Source organism: Acromyrmex echinatior, chromosome 8 (assembly GCF_024713525.1).
Source record: "Acromyrmex echinatior isolate Ae372 chromosome 8, ASM2471352v2, whole genome shotgun sequence".
Lineage (NCBI taxonomy): Eukaryota > Metazoa > Arthropoda > Insecta > Hymenoptera > Formicidae > Acromyrmex > Acromyrmex echinatior.
Window position 1 is genome coordinate 8,199,725 of NC_141859.1, and position 27,511 is coordinate 8,227,235.

Genomic DNA, 27,511 nt, shown 5'->3' on the forward strand with positions numbered 1-27,511 from the left:
CCTTTTATCTTCTCTTTCTGACTACCATCGCGTCTCGTCTGAGCGTGCGTCTTGGCGTATAAATATCGCGCATTTATAAGCAGTCGGTGACACTTAGTTATCGTCAGATCGCTAGCGTATTCTGGCTTCTCCTTCGCCGCTTAATGACTAGAATACTCGGAGATTCTCAAATATTAAAATATTGATATATTAAAAAAAAAATAAAGATCAATTAATTGAAATAATCCTATTTTTAGACAAAGCAGATCTTAGTTTAATAATACTAAATGCAAATCTTTACAAATCTATTGTATTATTTCAGTTTTATAGAGAATTATGATTATCATTTCAGATTTAAAGAATTATACATTCATGTGAGCACGCTTTCGATTAATAAGAATTTTTCTAGAAATGGAAGTTAGAATATCAGAATTTATAGATAGAAATTTATAATGAGTTTTTCTGAGTTGCTTGAAATCCCTAGAAATTTTTGCATTTAAAACGAGATAAATTTTTGAGAGATAATTTGAGATTCAAGATAATTATTACAACATCAAGTTGAAGGAAGAGAAAGCAAAAATTCTGAGTGCAAAAAGTACAAACAACGTCAAGAAATCAAGTACGTTTGAAATTTTTTTTAAGAATAAAAATTAGATGAGCATCAGAATTTATAAACAGAAGTTTGTAATACGTTGAAAATTCTTTTAGGAATAAAAATTAGAATTTATAAATAGAAGTTTAAAATTTGAATGTGATGAATCTCGTTGTTTACAAATGCAATGCGTCGTCTTATCAATTTTATTTAGATATGCAGACCCTTACACTCGATGTTCCACGACTGTCACGATGTCAACGTTTGATGTTTTCGATTTCAAATGATAGATTATACATGGATAAGAGGCGACTCTCGTGACATGGGGAATGCTCGCCCGGCTCGCGGGATTGTGTCTTTTTGTTGCGACGCTTGTCTACTCTATCATTACATGAAGAAGTTCATAGGTTGGCTACGTTAGTAGCGATCAGCAAGTTTTTGCAAAACTTTCCTGTTACATTCGCGGTCTATAATATTCATCTAAGGTATAGTTCAGAACGGATATTTTTTTCTATTTAGTACGAGACGAATAAAAACTTCTCAATAACACTCGCGTGATGCAAGTTAATTTAATCTACTGCATCTGTTTAATATTTAAAAGACAACGGTACTGGCAAAGTTTATTGTTCGAATGTTCTACAATAAATCAAATATTTTATGTAGCTATTGATTTTTTCGCTACAGTTAAATTTTTTTTTCAATTGAAAGAATACTTATTGGATTATAATCTTAGAATTATTTTATATTATATAACAATTTTTATGTATTACAACGATTTAATCAATAAATTAACTTGAGAATAGAATGGCGATCAAAGAGATAACTGGTTGATGTTTTTCGACAAAAAATTTCATTCGATCCACGTTCTTTATTGGTAGATAAGATAGCCAGGCAGCTGGTCGTTGACTCAATGGTACGTACAAAAGGTTTTTTGTGCAAATCCAAAGACATGAGGTAAATGGAATAGCGTAACAGAGAAAGGAACGATTGCAGTAATCAAAGATCAGATGCCTGGACATAATATATCCTTCGTCCTTCGGACGAATTCCCGACGAGGGACGAGTAATCGTTGGAAAAACGTAATCTCGCGGAAAAATATATCAACTGAAGTTCCTCGAGAATATAGAAAAAGACTGGCTCGTATGAATGTCGGAGCGAGTGACCGGAGACGACTTAATCAGATTCCGGAATACTCACGAGATATCAAATATTAAGCAGCGCTATTCAATGTAATCGTCTTTACGTTTCGTTTGATGTCTTCCGGTAAATTCCTATCCGCCGCTCATTGAGAAGCTCACGCCGGTTTGTACGTTCGACCGCCTAACGAGCGGAGTTTACGGAAAGGTCCCCAGCGGGGCGTAGACATTGCCGATAATAAAGGAGATTGGCTCTAAATTACGAAGTCCGTTGCAGACGGTCCCGCGTTAAATGCCTCTCAGCGACAGAACAGAACAGAACAGTCGCCGAATCGGGTTCTATAGACAGTAGGTGGTCCGCTTCTGTATTCCCCGTTCGCATTCGCGAGAGAGACTCCGTCTTCGCCGTGTTTCGATTTTCCGGAGGCAACGAACAGAGGCCAGAAGCGTAGCTACCCTGGTTCCGTCTAAGGAAACTTGAGACCGGAGTTCAGGAAAAGAGGCATTTCTTGCTACGTCCGTGAACGATGGAAGTAGTTGTTCGGATCTCCCCCAATTGTCTTCCGATGAGCCTGGGGAGCTTCACGCTTCTCCTTAAACAACTAATTGCGTAATTAAAAGAAAGTTAATCTGAGCCGCGAAAACGACATCCTTTGCATAAACAGACGAAGAATCTAATGGCGCGTTGGAAAATTGAAGAGAGGGTGCAGCGAATAGTGCAGCGAGACCTCTGTGTGTGTGTGTGTGTGTGTGTGTGTGTGTGTGTGTGTGTGTGTGTGTGTGTGTGTGTGTGTGTGGAGGCGACGAGTAATTTAACGCCCGACGAGATTTATTAAAATTCGTTTTAGATATGCGGGTGTGCGGTGCGTCACCGTATGGCCGGTCAGTCACCGAACTAAATGGTCCTTTGTGTGTCGGTGGATGCAGCGAGCCTGTTGCCAATCCGCTGATAAAGTTCGTAACCCATTATCGGCATTAACGCAATGTTGCACTTTCGAAAATATAGCATACAATGGAGATTATCTGGTGATGCTCGCTCGCTCGCTCGCAAGCGAGCGCGCGCGCTCGAGGGACCGAGGCTTTGTATCGATGCAGTGCACGAGCGAGGAAAATTAATTAATTAATTCTCCGAGGACGTCGAAGCTGACGCAAGATAAGAAAGCTGATAGAATAATGTAGCATCTCGCTGTGTTTAATACGCCGGAGTAATTAATTTGCTCCAAAGAGTCGTTCGCCTTTGTGCTGTTACAAAAGATATTAGTGCCTCGACCGAGCGACGTTTGCGCGAAAAAAATCGTAGATGGAATTCGTAGAGGTAGTCCTTGAGCGCAGATAGTCTGCAAATAACAATAGAAAATTCAGTGCGCATGTTCGCCATTGTGGAGCAGCGAATGTGATGCGATAACAGTAGAAATAATAGAAACGGCGAGAAATCTAAACGCGTGGCGTCTAATTGTGTCTACTAGAAGTAAATCGCGCTAAAATGAGGATAGTTACAAAAATGATTAATTTCTTTTAAAATGAAAAATGTAAATATTATTTTTGCTTATTATAAGTTAAATATAATTGTTCTTCTAAAGCCCATATCTAGCAGCTTATAGTTAAAGCTAATATTTGCCATACGTGTCTTCTTACAAGCCGTAATCCCGTGATATATTATTATTATAAAATTTACATTAAGATAATATGTGCGAGAAATTTTATGAACAAATGATTATCAAGTTACAAAAATACGAAGAAAGGGGACATTATTTCCTCAGTCGAGTTAAGAGCGTCGCTTAAAATAAGAATGTTGAATTTTTAATTTAATTAAGATAAAAATTAACGAATGTTTTTAATATAGAATTGGTATATAATAAAAAGATACTATATTATTAGATATTTTAAAATTTTCCAAGAACACAACGGTATATTTTCCAGAAATTATATATATAATTTCTTCACAATTAATTCTATGATGAACAATGATAATATTAAGAAATGTTTAAAAATCCGGAATATTATGAAATGACATTTTCGCATTCGTCGAATGTGCATTTGTGTAGGAGAATTTCCCATATATCTTGATATTGTCTTTTTCCTATTAGAAAAGTATTAGGTGCGAATCGCTCAGGCGGAGTAAGTGCGAAGAAGCGGATCAAGGGGAACGACTAAAATCCCGAGTCACTCGAACAGTGCTGGTTGTTACTCGCCACAGGGGTGGCGAGGATGAAAAATGCGTGGTGGTCAGTGGCGGAAGCGAGAAAACCCTCAGACGAAGGCGGAACGCGTCGGGATCGCTCCAGGAGGGTGGTAAAGTAGGATGGGGAAAAAAAGACAAGATAGAGAGAGAGACAGAAAGAAAAACGTGGAGGAGCACGCATGCGTCGATAAGGACAGGATACAGAGTGGTTTAAGAGCGATGGTAAAAGTGCGGTGAGATATCCGAGCAGTGTGGAGAACGGAGGCACCGACATGTTGAGACGATGGAACCGGAGGTGAGCTTACAAAGGACGAGGAGAGAGGGAATGAGAAAGAGAGACGCGGCGAAGAAAAGGAAGGTAGGTGAACACAGGGGATGGCGCGGAGGTGGCGGCACAGAAGAAGGAGAGAAACGGAAGCGATGAGGACGGCGAGTCCGGGATGGAAAGAGGACGAAGTGATGGTAGAGAAAGGGTGTACCAGGAGGGGCGATTGAGCGTGGTTGTAGGCGAAAGATACGAGGCGGAAGCTACGAACGCCGGGTCTGGGAGTAGATTTTACGAAAGCTAAGGCGGCCACAGGGGGGTAGCGGTGGAGGCGGCGGACCCGCGCACGATGCGCTACACGAACTGATGTCCCTTGAGGTCAGCCTAGCGTGACTACCTATCAATTGCCGAGACTGCGTCTGGGCCGTCTAAGTGACGTGGCGGTGTGTATGTACACTTGGATATATTCCGGAGGTATTCCCGACGTCGATTCGCCATAAATGCGTTCAGGTAGCGGTGCGCGACGTATAGCTACATATAGGCGATCTTTGTTATTTCAATGCTCCTATCCCGCAATATTTTCAATGCGTATCGTCGCTGCAGATTTATGGAAAATTATTTGTGGAAAACTTTGAAAAATAGCGAGACGAAAACGCATAAAATTTTTGCAGTAACAAATTTAATGCCTAATTATTTACCACAGGAAAACCGAGGATTTTATCATTGTTCGATTATACCCCGCATTCTCCTCGTATTCCGGTTCTGTGGATGTTAAACTGCTTGCATACCAGAAATTTCAACAAATGCACGTAATAAATTGCTGTAATGTGGTGCAAAACCTGGAATTGCAGGTACTGCATCAGTTTTCCCACCAAAACGTTGATCGATGTTCTTACATTCCCGCAATCAACGCCGTGTCCGACCTCGTTTCCAAAAATCGATCCCCACCATGTGCATCATCAGGAGTAGTGGCATAATAAAGCGTTCCGATAAACCCCTCGCGCGGTTAATTCCGCTCCGTCTTAACGGACTTGTATCCGGAAACGGAGTCTATCCTGGGAGACGATCGTTTGCACTTGCGGCGCTTTTCCGGAATCACTCTTTCTCTAGTTTCTAAAGCGCGTTTAAGAGTTTTTTTCTTACTTGTCAGGGCAGGTAAATAAATGCGAATGTAGACGTTGTTTACACGTTCTCAACACCGTGGCCGAAGACATTTATTTCTTACCAAAGTTCCTGGTATAACGCGATAGCGTATCTGAGATCTACGAGCGTGCGCTCGATGTGTTTTCGCATGTCCGCCTGGCACGGGAGTTCCCCTAGGTACGATGAGAGTGACAACGTGTTTTCGTCACACGCGAAACGGCCCCACTAATAACCATATCGCAATGGGCTGATTTCGCTAATTAATGATGACGCGGAGCACGTTATGTTCGCACGTCGACTTCCGCGCAAGCCGTGTTGAGTTGGGAGGGTCGGGCGTTAGCAGTTTCGAGTCCAGTGGAAATTTCAGTTTTAGTGGCTCTTTTTTGTTTACAACATCAGCACGATACAAGAGAATTAGAAGTGTTTGACACTTGTTACCTTTGAGTATTTCGCGAGATAGACGAAGTTCCCTCAGAAAGCAGCTACATTGTTTTTTAGGTCAAGCGAATTCTGAGAATAACTTGTCTGTAATATTGAATATGTGAGTTTTATAATGAACTCGTTCGGGTGTGTATAAAAAAGTTTGTAACTTTCAGCAGACTTTTGAAAAGTTTTTCGCAGGAAAACCTCGTTGGAATCAGTAATTTAGGGAGTTCTTGATATTTGATGACTCGCAGTTTTGTCCTGAATCAATAATTACTCGAGAAGTATTGCTACTGGAAGATAAAGACAAGCTTTCGCTTGTTCAGTGAGAAGAATGATTTATACGTCTCGCAAAATATATTCTATATATTCTATTTACATATATATTCTTTATATTTTAGTGTAAAATCACATAGAAATAATATATAATGGATAGAGTACCACGATTAACAAACTGAGAGAAAAATGTTTGATATTGCGATAATGGTAAAATAATTATAGTTAAGAATTCCACTTTATAGTTATTATAAATATAACAACCTCGATAACAACTGTAAGTAGAGCTCTTAACTGTAATTATTTTACCTATAATTATAGCTATATAAACCTTTAACTATAATTATTTTATGACTATAATGTTAGTAATAATTATATATTTAGTTTTATATATAAAAAATATATACTAATCGAAAATAATTATAATACAATATTAATTATAATCATTTTCAATGCCAATTACATATTTTTATTATATAGAATATACTAATAAAAATAGAAACACTACATTATTGTTATCATTATAACAGCGATACGCGGAAAAAACAATTTTACTGAAAGATCTAAAATTTTGCTAGATACACATGTAAAAATAATTTTGTTGAACCATCAAAATAATTATGTTGGAAATTCAAACTGGTTGTTGGAATATCAAAATTTTTTGCAGCACTGCTCATTATTTTTTAGTATAAAAATGGAGCTTCTAACACAATAATTATTTTACCATGCAAGTTACAAATATCAAACGCTTCTCTCTCAGTATACGTTAACTTTATGTCATCCCGAGATGTATTACAAAAATCGCAAGAGAGGAATTGAACTTATTGGCTAATCGCTATATTCTCACAAGTATCGATAGCTTTAAGCGGTGGGCCCAGCTAGAATACGATTTGTCACGCCGATATATCGAACGTGCTTGCCGTGCGCCCGCGTAGAGAAATATCATCGGTGTACCAATATCCCGGTAAGTGGAATATTCCGGTGGGAAGAGAGAAGTCGTACCATCGCTCATCCAGTGTGGCGTAACATAGAATGTAAAACCCTTATCTCCACCGAGAGAATTCTCCGCGCACTTTTCTCTCTCCACCTCTCTCATCTTTTTTCTTCTCCTTCTCACCCACCCGTCCCTCTCTTTCTCTCGCAGCGAGAAGTATCTATCACCTCCTCACGGCCCTCTCGGTGCGGCACCTCGGTCCTACCCTCCTCATATCGTGAAAAACCGCTGCGTCTCCAGTGTTACGCTACAGTCGGCTAATATCGAACGATGGAAATCGTTCGCTCGCCTCTGTAAGATTCTTCCCGCGACGTTCTCTCTCGGTGTCTCCGTTCGCATTTCACCGACGCGGAAGCAGTTTAGGATATTATGGAAATACGATTTCCATTCTTCACGCTGCCTATCCGTGCGGCGGAAGCTCGCTCTGTCTTCCCCGTCCTCTTCGGTTTCTTCCTTCGTCGTTCAACCGGCGTAGCATCGTTCCGTCGCGTTGCATCCGCCAATGAACATCGCGCGAATACGCATCGAGATTACGGGATGAACGGCAAAATGAGGTAATGGTGCTGGCTGCGTGTTACGCGATGTGCATAAAATGAAATTTCAGCGTTAGGAAGCATTGCGGAGTGGCAAGAAAGACCAGCGACGACGGCGGTCGAACTGTGTTGAGGGAAAACCAGGGCACGAATAGTCGGGAGAGACGTGGCCGTACTCACGGAAGAGATAAAAGATAGACAACGATGAGAGGAGAGAGGCGAAAAAGCTCTCCGAACGGAGAAAAACGCGAGGACGGAAAACGAAACGAGAAAGAACGAGTTGCGGCGGAAGCGACAAAGCGCGGCGATGAAAGAGAAAGGAAGAGAGAGAAGGAAACAGAGAGAGAGAGAGAGAGAGAGAGAGAGAGAGAGAGAGAGAGAGAGAGAGAAGGAGAGAAGGGAGGAGAGAAGAGAAGTTGCGAGAGGGTCGCGTAGGTGCAGCTATAGCGGGTAGTTGTTGGTAGAGGACAGGGTGATGCATGGCTATGGGGTCGCCTGCTTCACCGCGAAATGTCGGCGCCGTGCAGCCGTCCCGCGCCGCACGCCTTTTACATACTCGACGTACCCTTTCTAAACCCGTCTCTTCCTCCTACCGTCGCTTTCTCGTCCTATGCTCCTTCCTTCGCCACTCTCGTCGCGCGGCTTCCTCTCCTCGGTATCACTTTGTTTGCCTTTCCCGCGGCGGGCCGTCGCGTCGCGTCGCGTCGTCGTGCGCTCTGCCTTACTCGCGTACACTCTTCTCTCATCCCCGTGTGCGTGTATATATCGATCGTATGCTCGGGCCCTCTCTCTCTCTCTCTCTCTCTCTCGCATACCACTCGCTCCCGCGATGCATACCGCGCGCTTGCATCTTCCTTGTCGCGCGCATCTCGGATGTCGCTCGCGACGACAGAATCCGTCGGATTACAACGTGTGTTTTCTACGAGCCGCGGCGAATCGCGCTCGCTAAGACTAACGTGCGCGGATTTCCGGGGTTGTTTTGATTGCTCTCGGGGCAGAGTACGGCATGCGTGGATTTCCTAGTTCTAGACTCTTCCCTGTCGTTACTCTCCGTCTGTTGTTTGCTTTGTGTCGTTCTCGCGTGCAGTTACAAAGGCAGACATCCCTGTCTCCAGGGCGAGCATATTTTACGAGTTCGTCAAGGTACATTTCAGGTTCAGGGAAGAACGAATTTCGAAAAGGTTCTCACGGCGTGTTTCGGGCGCGCTGTAATAGTGCGGTTACAGTATGCAGTCGGTCCGCTTTGCGTTAATTTTAATTACGGAACGTTGTGTGAATTTATACGCCACTTTGCATACTTCACGGGCGTTACCGTAGAATTTGGAAGATCTCGCTCTGGGACGTGTTGGGCGCCACGAATGTACGCGCTGACGCGCGGTCGGCGACATATTTTAGTCGCGCTCGTTATCGCGTGGTGAACAGGTTGTTGGGTGCTCCGAAACGACGTGACGTCAGAAACTGAGCTCTTAAGGAACCTGAATATTTCCAAGGGGAATAACGCTGAAGATGTCCTCCTCTCGTTCCATTTGCCTCAAATCGTCGTCGGTGTTCGCTCTGTCTTTGGTACACCTCTCGCTCGTTCGATATCGATCGTCGTATACGAAGCGCAGCCTGAAACGAAGACGCGGGCTTTCGGCTTCGCGTTCGTCCACCGTGTACATGGAGAACGGCAAGGATTGCGTACGACGTGACGTTCCATGCACGTTGTAGCGAAGCGCGCGAATCTCGGTTCGACAGTTTAAGATCCATGACGTGAACGGACGGCACGTCGAGCGAAAAACAAAGATAGGGAGTAAGGGGCATGACATTTCGAGTGCGTGCTACGGACCAATATAGTTCACACAGCGCACTCGAAATACACAGTGAGGTTCGACGGGTTTCACGCTCGAGGGATGGAGTTAATGACGGGTCGTTTCGACGCGCACGTTGATATCGATCGTCGCTCAATGGCACACTTGATTTAAAATGGCGAATTTGAATAATAAATATGAATAGCGCAATTGGTTGATTCAATTCAATACTTAAATTATTTTTGTAATATATGAAATTGCCAAGCTAATAGGCGTTTGAAATGGCGTAAAATGAGATAATAATTAACCTCAACGTATCAAAATATTGTAGAATTCTTCGAAAACATTTATTTATATGTATTTTTTTAAATTTTCTATGAGAAGAAATTATAAAATGCGAATCAAAGCATCCGAGATTTTTAACAATTTAATTGTGTCAGAAAATATTTGTTTACAATTTTTTACATGTCGTTCGTTTGATAGAAAAATGACACATCTCCAACTTAACAACTTTTCAAGAGAGTATTTTTTTAATTCTGAATTGAAACAGCGTTTTAACTTTTAGTTAAAATTTTTAGCTGGTTATACGATTTGAAGTTCTAAAATGGAGGTAAAAAAACTTTGAACCATCGTCTATCAATCACCGTAAGGCGGAAGATTACTTGCATTCTGTACTTCAAGCAGGACGCTTTAGAACTTAACTGTAGTTTTCGTAGCTGTACGTAAAGGTTAATTAGAACATAATGTATTTGTAGATAATAAGTACAACATGTACTTATTAGTTGTACAAATATATTGCATGCTAATTTTGAGACTTAGCATTTTTTTATGCAAATGGCGATATTCGAATTTGCAGAATAGGTAATGTTCAAGCAATAATCCAACAGTTTCCGCACTTATTGCCAAACCGTAATTGCTTGTTCATATTCCGTTGAAGGAGCCCGTTGGGAACTAAACATTAATCGAGTCCAACTGCTAAACTCTGATCTGTAACCGCTCGAAACTATCTCTCGGATATATCCTTATTCAACAAGCATCAATACCAAATCCAGATATATAATTTTAACAACGTCTCTTACCGGACGTGGCGTCGTGGTAACGGCGGCGGTACTGGACTGTGAAAGTTATCCATCATCGAGTACGCGTCGTGCTCGACGGACTTGTGATCGAGGCCCTCGAGATGATCGAGACGTAGCAGCTCAGCCTCCCGTGGCGAATGGAGTTCACAATGCGCTACGTGAAGCAACGGTCTCAGGGAAGAACCGCCTTCGCATCGTTGCTGCCGCGAAGGCGGCCTCGCCACCTGACGGTCTAGACCACCATCCGCAGCGTGGTGTTCGTCACCCCAGACTTCAAATTCACCCGCCGCCGAGTAATCGCCGAATCCGCCGTTGCCCTTCACCGTTGCGCACTTTGCGGTACCTTCAAGGGTGAGTTTGGGGCAAGAGGAGCCCCTGACACCCCGTTTGCGCTCAACGGCGTTCTCTTGTCGCTTCTCCTCCTTCCGACGATACTTTACAAGGTACTCCTTGGTCGGCAAAGAAAACGACAGGCTGCTTCCACGATGGTTGGAACGTTGGGATGTCAGATTTCTGGCGGGCGTTGCACGATCGGCATCGAAAGTCTTGCGCGACAGTCGGCTCCTTTTAAGAACCGTTTCTATGATCGCATATCACCCCAAGTTCGCGCAGGATGCACCGGTTACGTGACACGTCGTCGTCGTCGTCGTCGTCCTTGGGGTGACGTTGATCGAACTCGCTGCGAGTCACGTTTGCGAGTTCATTGATCCTGGACGTTTACGGGTGAGCGCTTGGTGAGCTTGGCCCCGCAGGGACTCAGGACGCACGGGCGCGGGGGTCGTTTAATGTTAAACACATTTCACGTCCGCCGTGGCAAGGAGGTGGAGTGCTACCAGAAGGGTGCCGCAGACTCCGCGCGCTACCTCTCGCACGGCCGGCAGGCACGACGACAGGGGGAGAAACTCGCGTACGCAAACTTTGTTATCGATCTGTCAACGCCAGCGAGAAAGTTCAACTTCCTCCCGCGAGCGATGTTCGACACGGCGATTCAGCGTGGTCTGAACTTGCTCGGCGTCGACCTTTTCCTCGACGATTTCGACCGACACTCTTATAAACGTGCTCCGGATCGTGAGCGAGCGTTATCCGCTCGCGAGAGCCGATACTCTTGTATCCTTCATTCACCAAACTTGGCTTTGGAGGGTACACTCCAAAATCGCGCTCACGACACTCCACAGGAAAAAAAAAAAAAAAAATAGAAACACCACTATCCGATCGACTATGTAATTTCACCACCTCGCCACTTCGATGAAATGACTGAAATCCCGAGGGGTTTCCAAAGCCTCTTCCAAGCTGTACCGTTGAGTGAACTGCTTTCAGCTCGGTGCAGCCGGCGCGCACAACGAATTCCGACGCGCGTCAAAGGGAGCACGTTCGCAGCGCGCAAAGCTCACGTCGTAGAATTCAATCTGCACGTTTCGTAAAACTACGATCGGCCGGTACGCTATGTGGACCCTCGCTCACGGGCATTCTCTTAGCCGCGAGCGCTGCTCGATTGTGCGAAAACTAATTGGGTCAGCGGGCCGAGAAACGCGCACGCAGATCCCGCGCTGGTGCGGAGCGTGAGTGGAGCAGCTCCGAAAATCCCCGGGCTTTATACGATGGCTCGCGTCAGCGAGGATAACAGACCATCGAACGTCACCTATGGATTCTCGAGCAGCGAGAGAACTTTCGCGACAGTGCTCCGACTTTTCGTGAGGTCGATCGGAGCAATTTCCTCCGCTTAGTCCGCCCTATCCGATTCCAAAGTGTCACGTCGAAGTTGCCGACTGTTTGTCGATTCTCCGAGAAGACTTCCAAAGTGATTTAGTTGTCGACTTCCGGAGAAGAATCACCGATCGTTATCGAGAATTATCGAGAACCAACGACGCGATCGTCTCCCCACAAGTCTCGGAATGGAAATCTTGAAAATTTCAATTTTCCATAATCCTGGTGACGCGTTGATCGTTGCAAGATTAAAAATCGTACATTCAGATATTAATAAAGATTGCTCGTTGTTGACCGTTTGTCTGTCACCGCCGCGACCGGACGCAACGTCTCCTCCTTTCGCGCACGACGACGGACGGGGTCGTTAATCTCGGTTGGTCGCGGGGAGACACTGCGAGTGCGAGACGGTACGCAACCGCGGCAGTTGCGGATCAAAGACTGAAGGCGCCGCAACGCCCGGCACGAAGTGACACTGAACGTCCCCACCATCATGAAGCCAGATTCGGCGCGTGCGCCCACGCGCGTCACCAACCCTCACTCTCTTCAGGCCTCAGACTCACCCTCGTTTCGTTCGGTGTTGCGACCCTTGCGAGGGAACGCCGCCACGCGGAGGGTGCGGTCACTACTCGGATCGTCGCACCGTGGTCGTCGGCCCTTGATGATGCGCCTTCCCATAAGGGTCGCGGGCGCTTGGGTGTCGATAGCATAAATCCATCCGTTTCACGGATAACGCGTAAGAACGCACGATGGCGGAGGTTTGACAATTTTTCGTCTTCTCACTTAATTGGAATAAGATACTTGTCAGCATCGAATTATGAAGATCTTTCTAAGAGGCCCATGAGAAATATTGTTAAACTGCTTGTCAACTTAATTTGTGATATTACTACGCTAATTCTCTTATGTAGAATTGTGTTTCAAGACTAAGAATTAAATTCAACGCGCGATTTGTAGGATTAGATATGTAGTATATAATATAAATTCACACTGAATTATTTAAGCATTAAAAGATCGTTAGAGTCTTTATTTCCTATCTGTTGTCTATTCACTAAATGTCTATAAAAATTATTACGTGACAAATTTCAATCTTAGAATGTAGACAATTTAAATTATTTGTACATAAATAAATTTCTTTCGTATAATTGTATTAAGATATTTAACCCTTCGGAACTCTCACGGTAGATTTATATTGAATCCATTCAGTTATAAACTCTGTCAAAAATATCAAATAATTCACAACAAATAAGAATTTAACGCCTACGGTCTTAATAAATCATTTGTTATTGTCAAATAATTCAATTTTTTAATGTTCCAATGTTTGCAAATTTGAATTATTCTTATTAAAACGTAATTAATATTCACTTTGTCATTTTGATCCTTGAAATTAATTAGTATCTTTTAATTAGCATAAATTAAATAGGTCTTATAGACTTAGCGACAATAACTGTGTTGATACATGATTGTACAGATTTTGGTGTCAGCTCTGGGGGAGGGTTAATTTTAAAATATTATTTGTACCATCAATTAACATTTTAATCTTTAACACAATTTTTAATAGGAGAGAATTTAATGCACCGCTAGTTCTCTGATTGCACGACGCGAAAGATATGTGATGTGTAAAATGAAATAACGTCTATTAGTATTTTACATGTACGACAAATACTCCAAAAATAAAGAAGAATAGTAGGACAATAAAATGCGTAGGTTCGCATTTTACAATCCAGACCGCTACCGAAGTACCAGAGAAAGGAAAAAAATACGATTAAAGACACGTTGTACGTGCCAGATTTAATTTGATATCCTAGGTTCATTCTGCTGCAAGCACAAGTTTTCGACTACATAGATGTAGTCGCGGACACACGTAATAGACGTGTGCACGTGTAATGCTACCCTTGCTATGGCCGAGCAGTGAGAAGAGAAATAGCGACGCGCGTGCGCTACGACGAGGATAACTATAGAGACGGGGTTGTAAAGAGAGAAAGAGCACACATTCTGCATGGTGGTAGTGGTGGATTTTGTGGACGTCGAGCACTTGTATTTTCGATTCGGGGTCAAAGATCGCGTCATCGCGACCCCGTTTGTATGATATGTCTTTAAATTAGTCAATGTTGTGCGTTATCGCTATGCTTTATTTTAACGAAAATAGGTATGCTAAGTTTATTTTAATTTCTTACTCATCCATCGAAAAAACGACTTTTGCTGAAGCATTTAAAAATTTAGCTACAGCTCTGAAAATATTAATTTTGTTTGGGTTATCAAAATAATTATGTAGGACGCTTGTATAATTGGTTGCCAGAAAATTAATATTAAAACTTTTGCACTAAGCGTTTTACATAATTATTATGACCCAACAAAATTATTTTTAAATCTGCATCTAGCTTTTTGAATATTTTAGCAAAATCATACTTTCCATGTTTGTCGATAGTAGGAGGAACATTTACTACAGAAATTGCTGTAAAACTAAAGTTAAAGAGATTAATTGATTGTATACTATATTAATTATATTATAAGCAGCATATAAATCGCGATAAATGTGCAACTTTAACTTTTTCATTATATTTAATGAATGTCCTATTTATGATCATTTCTGGAAAAAAAAACACACTACATATATAAACAATATATTAAGTATTTACTTAGTAATATAAAAATAATTCGTTGCTTTTATGTCAAACGATTCTATAACTTGCCAAAAGTGATTAACATCAAATTTTGTTTAATGCGCAGCCGTCCTGTATCAACTTGCAGTGTATACCCAGCTTAGTAAAGTTATATATATATAACTTTCATTATTAAAATGTATTAGCGGTAAATCCGATTAACTATTTCCATAGTGTGTCTCGTTGATAAATCAATGCAACGAATTAAAATAAGCATCAAAGTCTTTTCGACAATAACATTTTATATGGAACATTTTTCAATATTAAATTATTTTTTAAATAAAAAATTAGGTGTCTAATAATATTCCTAATAAAAATGCAATTGGGCGATGATTCCACGACTCTTTCATGCGGAATATATAGGTCAATTCAGATAAGTGTCACGGTTTCGATGCTGAAAGGCGCTCTTATTAGCATTCGGCATAAGCTTCTCAAGTAAAACTTACTCTTCAGGAAAAAAAAGCAAATAAAAAAGCTTCTCCGCGAGAGACGGAGAAGCGGTGTAGATTCGCGTAGAACCATCGGGCACTTTAATCGTCCGACGCCACTTGGCTCCCTCTCATGCACAACTCGTGAGAACGATCGGAAGGAAGTTTAATTATCTCTTCAGTGCATCGCGCCCCGCGGTCGTTGATACTCACTCTCAGCTGTATGTACACATGTACGCACATCACCCTCACCCAAATACATATTCACAAATATGTATGTAGCGTACGTATATGTGCGCGTAAACGTTCGTTGAATGCGCGCACACATACGCGCGTTGGCGCGCGTCGCGTTTGAGAGGTAGGAAGGAAGATGGATGGAGAAGTTATTTTATCCCCCCCCGTTATGCATCCACCAAAATCCACCGCGGCAGCCTACAACGTTTACCCTTTTAGCGGCGGCGGCCGCCGCTGCCACCCATTGCCACTCACGACGTTCACCATTCTTCGGTGCCCTAAAACCATCGCCTGGAACTCCGGAACTCCGGGCTGGAACGCGTTGTGTGTAGACGCGAGTGTGTAGACGTGGGTAGACGGAACACAGTCTCGTATGATCCTGGACGAGAAGAGGAAGGGACGGGGATGGTAGAAAATTTGCGACAAGCTCTTTGATGTTGCTTAAACAGAAAACGCCAGCTCCCGCCCACCCTATCCATCCGTCGCTTTCCACGCAACCCCCTGCCGCGTCACGGTGTAGGACCTTCCTTCCTTCCTTCCTTCCTTCCGCCCTTCGTACACCCTGTATACTTTCCCTGCTGTCCCTCCAGCACCTTCGTAAAATATCGGACGTCTTTGAATCCCGCCCTCACTCCTCATTCTCCTCGTCGCGCGCTCTTATCGTGCATCTCCTTAGTTCTTTAGTCCTGGTTGCTTTGTGACGCGGCTGCCTGCCTGACGACGAAGACGATGGAGATATCACTTACCCTCCTTCGTGCCGTAAGCACTCATTTGTTCTCCTTATCTCCTCGATAGTCACTTCTCTGCCTTCGGGATGGCGACCTGTCCGGATGTACGGTAGCATCTCCGGCTTTCTTCCCGTCTGTCGCTCGTGGACGACCCTGAAGACGATCCGCATTGTACAGGCGGTCTTAACTGACGGTAGTGAAATAAGGAAATAAATTGAGAAAGTGAGAGCTATTTCCCAAGGTTATTTCGAAGGCATCGCAAAGTCTTATTCAGAATTTTTAACTGCGTTCTCTTTGATGTAATACCTCTGCGATGTTATCGCTTCGGGGCAGATGGTGGTTTCCTTTAATTGAAGTTTCTCTGTTATGGATTTTCATATTGCTTTCCAGTTCCTCTTCGCGGTAGATTTTAATATACAGATTCATGATATTTTACAAATTATCTTTTTATAATTTGTGATACATTACATTACGGTTTAATAACATCATAAAATTCTAATGTATGTTTAATAAACTAATATAAATGGATATGCAGATTATCAGGTAAACTCTACGAGAAGCAAAATAAATATTCTATTTAATATTTGTATATAAATAATAATTTTTTGTTATTAATTTTATTTGCGCTTTCTAATTGAATTTGAGATTTGTTTCTATTATGCGGTATATGTGTGTGTGTGTGTGTGTGTGTGTGTGTGTGTGTGTGTGTGTGTGTAAACTGTCTAATTTTCTTAAGTTCATTAATTGAATTTCTAAGTAATTTTCTTAAGGGCTCTACATTTGGAAGTCTAACTACAGTAGAGGCAGAAAGCACACCAACAAAATGAATCTGTTCGTCTTACGCGAATTTCATCTCTTTGTAAACCCTGATCGATAACGTTCTGTGTATGTACTTGTGCATAATTAACAGTACTTTGTTATTTCATTATAGCGTTCTTGTAATACTTGTTACAATGACATTATAATATACTCCAGTTTCGCCGTTTATGTACCGTATGGATTATACACGCGATAGCGTTATACGCATGCATACGTCGGATTACGTTGCGTATCGTTTCCATAGTCGTAACATAGCGTGAGCTTTCAGAACATTCATTTATATGTTAAGATGGAGAAATAGATAGATAAATAGAGAAAGAGAGAGAGAGGGGGGAGGGCAGAATATTTTATAAAGCCTTGAAATTAATGATTTGATAAAGTAGATTACGTAAATAAAATACAATGTAAAATTCTTAAAATGCTAATCTAGAGTAGTAATATCTTTGGAAAAATCTCACTGCTTGTGTGGAAGATACAAATCATAATATATTAACGTTTTATATGCTAATGTGAATAGTAGAAATGTGTAGATTTTGCTTCATAGAAGAATGCTATTGGAAGTTTTGAGAGATTCGAATTATAATATTGCGGCAAGTGTGTGTCTCACAAAAACGGAGAGAAAGAGAGCACGTCATTACTGACGAACCAATTTTCTGCGACGCACGTTACAGTTCGGAGTATCCTCAGTGGGATTTATCGCGCTGTGAAGAGAACCCAAAGATGTGCCACGTAGACGATCGTGGCGAGAATGTGCTTGCGCGAGGGTGTAAAAGAGGGAGGGAGGGGGGGAGGGGAGAGAGAGAGAGAGAGACAAGAGAGAGAGAGAGAGAAGGAGACCGGAGAAGTCAGCGGAAGAATGGTCGATTTCATATGAATGCATTCCATGCAAATGCGCCGGCGAAGATAGAGAGTAAGAGGGGAAAAAGTTGCGGCGCAACGAGGGACGCGCGGAGGTTGGAACGTCGGGTACGGCGATGCGAAGATAATTGGGTGAATACATTTGGGCCTGCGGTGTGCCGGTGGAGGAGATATATTCCTCGACCGGGGCCCGTCCTTTTGCATTATGCACGCGCGTACGTACGCGACATATACGCGGAAAAGACGACACAGCCCGCGCACGTACTCCGTTCGAAGGAAACGAGCTCCGCATTGGCGATACGACCGAGTCTCAGGTAGCTGATTTAAAAAAGAGAACGACGGGAAAAAGGAGATTCCCTCTACGAGGACCTCGAGCGAGTACGTCGCTCATCGCTCTCGACCATTGTCTCGTCCCAGCGCGGCGAGTGTTCACTTTGCGAACGGTCGATAGTCGAGAGGATTGCAGGACCTATTCTTGTATGTCCGTGGTCAACTGACGCCTTATATCGAGAGATCCTTCTACCAAGTGCGGACGAAATAATAAAAGAGAATTTATCTAGAGAGATAGATGTAAAAGCGACGCGAACGCCACTTTTTATATTTCCAATGGGAAAAAAAAAGAATGAATTTGCATAGAAGTTAATCCCTAAAACAGTTTGCATACGGACGCGATCTATATTTTTCGATAAAAATAAAAGAGGACGAGAAAGCGAAATCCATCGTATCCCATGTTTTATTTTTATTGAGAAAATACGAATGAATACATAACGACGTCCGCATGCAAAATATTTTAGGTATCAAAATCCATGCAAAATCTGTCTATCAAGCACTGTTCAATTCTCAAAGTATTTCGTGTACAGATATTGATTAGTATCTTGTCAGTGAAAATGTTCAATGATGAAAAATATATCGTTTCATTGCTCTCTCTTTAAAAGTGGTACAATTAAATGAACTTAAGTTGTTTCGAAAAAGTTAAATTTAACCTTTTCAAATTGACTACTCAAATAATATTAGCAAAAAATATGCTTATTGTTAGAAAATATGCTTATTGTGAAACGGAAATGACAATAACATGATCAAATAATCTTTTTCAAAAGCTTCATCTTGGAAGTATCTTTTTTAAATTGTAATTATTTTGATATTCTATATAAAATTATAACAAATCCGAAATAATTCATCAAAAGTGACATAACTAAAAATATCGCCAACAGATTATATTTATCTTGAAACGACTATATTTAAAATGAAACAATTTCTTCTTCAAATTTCAATTGTCAAAACTGTCTCAATTCTAAATGTTCTCTGTAAAATTTTCTCCTTTTTATTTATAAAAACGATTCAAAACGATTCAAAAATTTCATCACTCTTGTAAAAAATATAGAGAACTCTTTGAAAACCTTAAGAACTAACACAAGTGCTATTTGGCGGACAAAGATTAAGTTAGTTTATTTTTTATCTTTATCTAATTCATTCACTTTTCAATTTCCTCACAGTGCGTGTAAAGCGGCCCCTAACGCTCAATATTACTGTACAATTATTTTGTACAATATTATAAGTCCTCTTTAAATAATCAGTCTGGAGATTCAATACAGAGAAACGTAATAACTCGAAAATTACATTTGTTTAAATCACTTAATTCTGAAGGAAACAATACATTCACGTTAACGTATTCCATTCAGTGTCCGTTATATTATGCACATAGCGTAACAGAAACGCTCACTTATGCTGATAATTTCGCCGAGATGAATCGAGTTCATGGTCGATCGATCGTGGGGATAGGCTTAATGATTTAAAGAACGAAACGGCACGGCAGTAAGGAGCGTCCGCGAAGGAGTGTGCAAGCTTCTAGATATGCCATACACTAGGCCATTGTCTGGGCCACGATCGCCCATTAACCGCGCACATAACCGGCGCGCTACTCGCCGGATGACGAATCGATCCGCGAAGTCTGTCGCGCCAGTCTTCTCTCGTTCGCGTTCTCTCGGTCGATGGTTTGGAGGTACCCCCGGCCTCAGCGCGATGCGGCTCGCTTAATATCATATCCCGGCGGATATTATGATGTCCGCCTCTCCGCGCGCGAGAGAACGGTTTACCTAGCTCCGGACGAGCGGCAGGCGGCATAATTCAAATCAGGTCCTGCGTATTGCATTTACCAACGGCGACGCCGATAACGCAGCGGCGTTTGGCCGGATGCCAATCTCGTTCCCCCGCGGACATTCCCTGGGGCCCCTATCTCTCCTTCCAGTTGTACGCTTCCCTGCAGTTCGAAAGACATCGGAAGCGCGAAAGGTATATCGACCGCGTGTGCGCGCGCGCGAAACTTATTTCGGCTCCTGAATAATCTGAGGCTCAGAGCGGAGTACACCCCACAATTTGCCCTTGTTCGTCGTTTGCTCGCGTTCATCTTGAATGGTCTCGGTACCGTCTTTTGATTACGTGCCGTAAGCCATGCTCGAGAAGATCTGTAACAAATTTTGCCTTGATGGTAACACAGAAGATCCCGTTAAACGTCTAGGTTTAAAGCAGCCTTTAAATGGCTAATATTATTATAAAATATTTAACATTGTACAATATTTTTTTATTGATCGTTTGGAGTTTATATTGAGCCTTCAGATTGTTTGTTTGGAATTGTTTAAATTAATTATATTGTATAAAATAAATGTATATCCTGAGAGAAATGTTTGCTACGTATAACCATTTATTTTGATGATATGTGATTTTGATTGTAATAACTTTCTTACTCTTTCATTTAAATATTGTGTTGTTCTAGTCAAAATTTTTTAATGAAAAACTAAGAAAGTTCTTGCTAGTCGCACATCAACAAACTAAATGATTATACGTACCAAAACATTTTTCTCAGTGTGGTAATATTGAGCGTCTAGGAATACATATTGTGTATTTTACACATATTGTGGAAAAAATTGAAAAGTGAGAAGATTTCATGTATTAATAAGGTAACTGTACTATATATAGTGCAACTGTACTATATATATATGCTGCTGTGTATATCGAGTTCGATCATCGAGACGAAACGACGTGACTCCGTCGTGCGTGGAAGCGCGATAGCGGAGCGGAGTTCGTTCGACTGCCAAGCCGATATAGCGGAACCTCCGCGTTAATCTTGCAACACGCGCGTTTTGGGCCGATCAGATCTACGGGGCGAGCGATAGTTAATGTCGGCGAAATTCGCGAACTAATAGGACTGACCCGACCCGGACTGCGACCATTAGTAAATTGAATCGGCCATTAGCGAGCTGGGAATCGGGATACAGACGCTTCTCCAGGCGACCGACTTAAAGGGGATTCCACAATAGAGAGCCCTACGCACCGTATCGCATTGTCACAAACACGTAATCGCACGGCGAAACTGCGTTACATGTATCTATAACACTATCTACGCATTCCATATCGCTCCGCTATGAACCGTGTGGCGTTAATCTCCTCTTGTGTTCTCCACTTGCTTTTATATGCGAGCGAGCACACATGTATGCGGTGTGCACGCGCAATCACGCGTCTCGGTGTGTCGAAGGATCGCGTGGAAGTAGATGGGTAGATATATATGTACGTACACGTGCGTGTTTCCGCCGTTTCCGGTGAGCATGAAGAGCTCAACTGAGATCGCGGTTGCTGCTGGGTGCAGGGTGACTGGGCTCTCTCGCTGAAGCTCTCGCCGATGCCCAACTCACTGCAAATAAAGCCTCACCCAGGCCGGTTTGTTTGAAACATTGAGCAAACGTCGGTTGTTTAACCGGGTGGAGAAGCTAGACAAAGCTCGAACGGCGAAAGAGATAAAGATAGTCGCAGCGGGAGAGAGATGGAGGAAGGAGGGCACAAGTCGTGACTTTAACCCTCCAACGATGCGCGAATCCTTACCGAATCTATTTATTGGCTTGCCTCTACGAGGAACACCGGTGTGCGTATAGCTCGCGACGACTGCTGAAGACGCTAAGACGGATTTACCAGAGAGTAGCTTAACAAAGTTCGCTTGAGAGCGCGACGAGTGAGTCTACGTCTTATCGGAGGCTTGCGTGACTGCGTCGGTTATCGGGCTCTTGGCGAAGTTTACTAGACTTTTTCGGCAATGATCGCGAAGTGAGGAACCCGTAGCACTTCTTCTTGATAAATAATGTACGTTTGTGTCGACTTACAGCACAATGCACCGAGCGATCTGGAGATCTCTCAAAAACAGTCATATCAAAGACGTGTAGGAAGACTCGCTTGACAGTTCGAGTCCATCAGACAGTATTATTTGATAAAATGTCAGCATGATAAATGTCAGCATCGATCAAACGGTAAAAATATTTACTAAAAAGATGTGTGGAGATATGATAAAAAATGATGTGTATTTATTGAGTTTAATGAAATGCGAAGATGCGAATTGAGATAAACCAAATAGTTTCTCGATATATTGCACGACGGTTTCCATCTCTGGTTTCAGGATTTTTAAAACCGTCTTGTCGAAATATCTAAAAATTTAGCTGGACACAGATTTGAAAATAATTGTGTTGGATCATCAAAATAATATTTAGGATTCAATCTTGCTATTATAGAATATCAAAACTTTTTACAGCATTACTCATCATGCTGGAAAGTTCTATAATTATTGTGATGAAAATTATTTTCAGATCTATCATATATTATAGCTAAATTTAGATACTTTAGCAAAACTGTTCTTTCCATGCATTGACGAATTTCTGAGTACGCTGGGTCCGACTGTGCTATTTTTTGGAGGGCCCACGAATATCTGCCATCAGAGAGAAACAAGGCCGTTCTCGCCTCTATATCTCCCAGTAGCGTGATATTGCGACCTAAGGGTGGCTATAGACGTACGTTTACAGGCTCATCTATCCTACTCTGCGGAGACGTTCCCCTTGACGAAGAGTGCACGACGGACCCGGGTTATAAAAACGTTATTGTTCTCCACGCATACGCGCATTTATATCTGCGGAGAACGAGAGAGCACTCGCACGATCGGGGATCGTAATGCCAGCGAACGTAACGCCTTCCGTTTCGAACGTGACACTCTTCCCGCGCGCGCATTTTATACGCGAACGCCTCGTTTTCCCGGCACTTCGCGCCGACGAAATCGATAGCCATGCAATCACGTCCCTCGCGAATTGTCTGCGCATCAACGTCCCAAAGCGAAACCCAAAATAGTATGGAGTTACCAAATGTTCCTCTCAAGAAACTCCCCATTTGCCCCATTCACTTCACACGTAACTTCAAACAAACGCAATTGCTTAATGACTGTTTAATCTCTTGTTTATATATAGTCATAGTAAAGCCAGTTTAGACTATATCCACTAACCTTTCAATTATAAATTCTGCTTTGTCGCCGCGAACAAATTCAATCGCTTCCAACGTAAACAAATGAATATTTATAGGCAAAAGCGATGTGTTACGTATGAGCAGACAGACGAGAAAACGTAACGATATAATTTTTTTTATTTTACGAATTAATTTCTAAAAAAATTATAAGTACTGAATAAATCTATCCAGAATGAAATCTTATTAAAATTTAATTAAATTAAAAGTACAATTATTTTACAGTTCTGTAATATAAGATTTTTAGAAGAAAATGTGTCTCTTGTAATAAATCTTCTGTTAAGGCTCTTGAGTAGAAAAGACACATAAATTACTTTTGTTCAATGTGCATGCGTAGCTTATTTTCACTTACACGTGCCTCTTATCACTTTTTACGATTATTTACCGACTGTCAGGAGGAATAAACATAACTTTCGTCCATTTTTACAAATGTTTTAAAGCAATCTCATCATTTTGTTTTATCCAAATTGTCTTTATTTATAAATGCCACGTAATAAAAATTAACGTGTCATTTCTCGCTTCTGACACGATTCAATATGGCTGTGATGACTACTCAGAAGCCTTAATACCTAGATCTAATCTATACAATGTCAAAGTTGATTTTTTTTTTGTATCTACATATTATTTTATAGACGTTAAAGCATAGAGGAATCTACCTTCTCAAGATATCTTAACTATGTACTGTCATTTGAGCCGGCTTCACAACGTATCGCTGCTTAACGGTCTGGAAAGCGAAAGACCATTACGGGGAATCACACGCTCGATGACACTCTTCTACTTAGGAAACCATATTAGGTCGGCCTGCCGAGTGCTTAAATCACCGCGCGCGATTCCGAGGTGAAGGGTCGATCTGGATTTATGTGCGGTTACCGCGGTCACCGTGAGTCATTGGAGGGAGATTCTGCTTGCTTTCCCTCCTGTTATTCTGTTGCCATGAAAGACCAGGATACGCTGAGATTTTTTTTTCGAGGGAAGCTGCTCCTTATTGCGCGACAAGATACTTAAAACTTTGTACAAAATTTTAAACTCCAGCAGAAACTTTCGTAATTCTTCCTCATTAAGCTTTTGTAAAATTTATTGTATTCACATTTACAGAATTGTTAAATAAAATGGTTTACAAAATTTCTGAATAATACGTTATAAAATGTGTAGGAGTTTAAATACAAAATTGAAATTAAATATGACCGGAGTTTTTTTTATTATATATAATCTTTTATTTAATAAGAAGCTTTGAGAATGTTTCCCAGAATTCATTGATTCTGAAAAGGTATATGATGCGTTCAATATGGTCCTCCCCTAAATTGTTCGACTGCTCGTGTCATTTGGTAGATTGCCTGGATATTGTATAAAAGCGTATGCGTGACAGTGGGAGTTACACTGTGTAGGCCATGATGTACTGAGAGAAAGAGTACAAGGAAATTACGAGAGGGTTTGACGTGAAACTTGAGTACTTCAATCGAACGATCGTAAACGTGTCGCATTATACCTGGCTAGTTGTCGCTATCATTATTACGAGCTACACAATTTTATGCCGATCTATATCCCCAATATTTTCGCATATTGATCGCGCGAAGAGGCGTTATGGGTTAATCGGTAGTTACACGCCATTTTGCTAGGTCGCTACGTCTTGTATTACATAGACGAGCCGAAAATAGCGGAACATCAATTTTCTAAATTACAGTAACTCGATGAGGATGATCGATCGCTGGCGTCAAATTTAGCAAAGTTATAAATTCATTTTAAGACGGCCCGTTGAACTTCTCGGAACGACTATTACAAAATGCCCCACTTAATATCGATCTGTCCGCGGTTACAAACTCGGAAGCTTGCATAAGGAATTTCGGGATGAGTATTGTGGGATATCCTCGGCGAAGATTCGAGATCCTTCCCAAACGGCATAAGTTCCGCGGGACACAAAAACTGGAGGAGGAGCACTTAACGACAATGGGTATGTAGATAGTATGACCCGGTTTGCTGAGAAGGACGACGTAATTAAGGGTGTCTTTTCCGAGGGTATGGACGGCCATTTGTTTTAATAAGATGTTCGTGGAACTTGGGTAAAGCGACTTTTTTTTTTATAGAAAAGTGAGTTGCTCTTTTTTCCGCACTTCGCTTTTCCACCAAAATTACGAACATTCTCAATCAACGACGAATCTTGAGTCGTGGTCAGATAAATGAATAGCCGATATCGCGTTAACTGCAGTAATTACTCCATGAAAGTGATTCAAACGTTCGTTCGTTCGGAACTGGAAATTAGGTACGGTTAGAGTTTTTGCGCAGGACGCATGATCAACGAATGAATCGTTTAATGGCCTAGCTGGGCCCGGCGGGGTGTATTTAAGACGAAAAACCAGGACAATTAAACTGTAACGATCGATAGCTTCTAATTAAAAGCGTAGCGATGTCGAGATGTAGAATAAGTCTTTTATAACTTGTAACTTGAGAATTTTCGTGGATCGTTTCTAATTTCATACCGACCAAAATGAGATTTTCAATCTAACTTGTACTACTAAAACGAACTCATAAAAGATAATTTTATTTGAATTAATCAACCACTTAGCAATTACCCATCAATGCAGCGTTCCAAAAGATTTTGATACATGAAAATATGAAGAATGTTGTGTGTACGCTAATATATAAAAAAATTCATCTTTCTATATAAATCAACTCCCTAATAGCTACGTGTCGTTAATGCCTCTACACAAATCTCCGATCTTGTAATTATGCGAATATCGCACATCACCGTTCAACGGAGGGAAGGAGAGAACAGCAATGTAACGGCGATCCACCATCACTACCGTCGTCGTCGTCGTCGTCTTCGTCGTCGTCGTCTTCGTCGTCGTCGTCGTCGTCGCCGTCGCCGTTGTTGTCGTTGTCGAGCAAGGTTCATAACAGGACGTGGGGGTGCGAGAGTGCGGCTGGGGTGGCACGCGCGATAAAAGCGGGCGAAATACGGCTTTTCATAGGGCACCGCGCAGGATGCAGATAAAGTTAATGGGATTTTATCGGGACGCGGCGCAATCTTAGGTTGCTGACCAGGCTGGACGCATGGGTCGAGCAACCCTCTCATTTCTCCCTCTTTTTTGCCCTCCTGCGCACTCCCTCGGACGCAATTAATAAAAGGATTCTCTGCTTCCATTGTGCCTCCCAACGTTCGCATCATGCGTTGACAGTGGTCAATGTCGGGCAACGTGACGGCAGACTAATACAATCACGCAGTTTCTGGACAGCACCCTGTCGGAAAGCGAGTGAAGACAACTTGGACGCGCGAAGTTGGCAATTTCATCTCACGAAAAAAATTCAGGGATATTGCAACTACGTAGCAAAAAATGTGCGAGTAGATATGTATGAACATTTTTCTTTAATGCAGCAAAGAGAGAAATTGGAGAAAGAATTTTTAAATTAAGTCTCCATTTAAATTTTAATTAAGTATTATCCTAATCGAATTCCGCGAATCTCACTCAAATCTCTTCACGAAAGAGAAGTAACGAAGTTTCTTCTAAAAAGAAAGTTCGTACCATGAATTTTTTAAAGATTGATATGATAAAAATTTTTTTTATATTTTTGTGTTTCTAAAAGAAAATTATATTGGTTTTTTAGAACTAATTCGAAGTGTATTGATTTCTAATGTAAACTATTATTGTTTATGCGTATTCTCGAATCTTATAAAGACGGCGCTCAGGATAATTAATAGGAGACTCGGAGGTCTGGATTGTTTACTTAGGCAAGGATTGACCGCTATGTGAAGGCACTCAGCTCCCATCGTTCGTTTCGAGACCGCGACTCGGCCCTGGCTATTCGTTTCCGTTGCGACCTGCAGATTTCGGCAGGGGGTTAGGGCCCTCGCACACAGCTACCCTTGCAACGACGAGCCGAAGGGTCGCGTAATTAATGCTGCTAATATACTCCGGATCTCTCCCGCCGGTTTCGACACTTGCGCTCGCCTGTACATATCAGGGTGCGAGGTAATTTCGCGAGGGAGGATGTTAATTGCATCGAACGGTCGTTTCCTTGATTTTGATAGATCGGTCCGTGTCTCGGAGTTACCGTCATCGTCGATAAACCCGGAGAATAATGTCTTGAGGCTGTCCGATCTAATCCTGCTGGGCTAGGAGATGTATGGTGTTATGACCGCGTATTTACCTTGCACCGTTTCTCTTCGATGTTTACGACGAAACGTCCGGGCTGTGATTTCTCGACTAAAGAAAAAAAAACATGATCTTAAATCCGAAAAGTTAAATGGATGCTGAATGCGATAAGCGGTTGATATATTCCTAGGTGTGGTTTAAATATGTTGGATGTTGCCTTAAATTTTAATATATGATTCTATTTATGTAATTTGTACATAGCCATGACTAGCCTAAAC

At 42.0% G+C, this 27,511-nt stretch overlaps 1 protein-coding gene across 7 annotated transcripts in view; it reads right to left on the reverse strand.

Moving 5' to 3' along the window:
- The window catches only part of Ten-a (Teneurin-a transmembrane protein), a 495,412-nt gene that overhangs the window by 78,944 nt on the left and 388,957 nt on the right, over positions 1 to 27,511 (reverse strand). Inside the window, exon 1 of one of the 7 annotated variants that reach the window (XM_087409044.1) lies at positions 10,393 to 12,587. The exons of the other annotated variants lie outside the window; for them this stretch is intronic. Within the exon in view, the coding sequence (XP_087265170.1) occupies positions 10,393 to 10,448 (56 nt within the window). The 5' untranslated portion in view covers positions 10,449 to 12,587. Of the gene's footprint in view, positions 1 to 10,392; positions 12,588 to 27,511 lie in introns of those variants that run through there. 7 annotated transcript variants of the gene reach the window in all.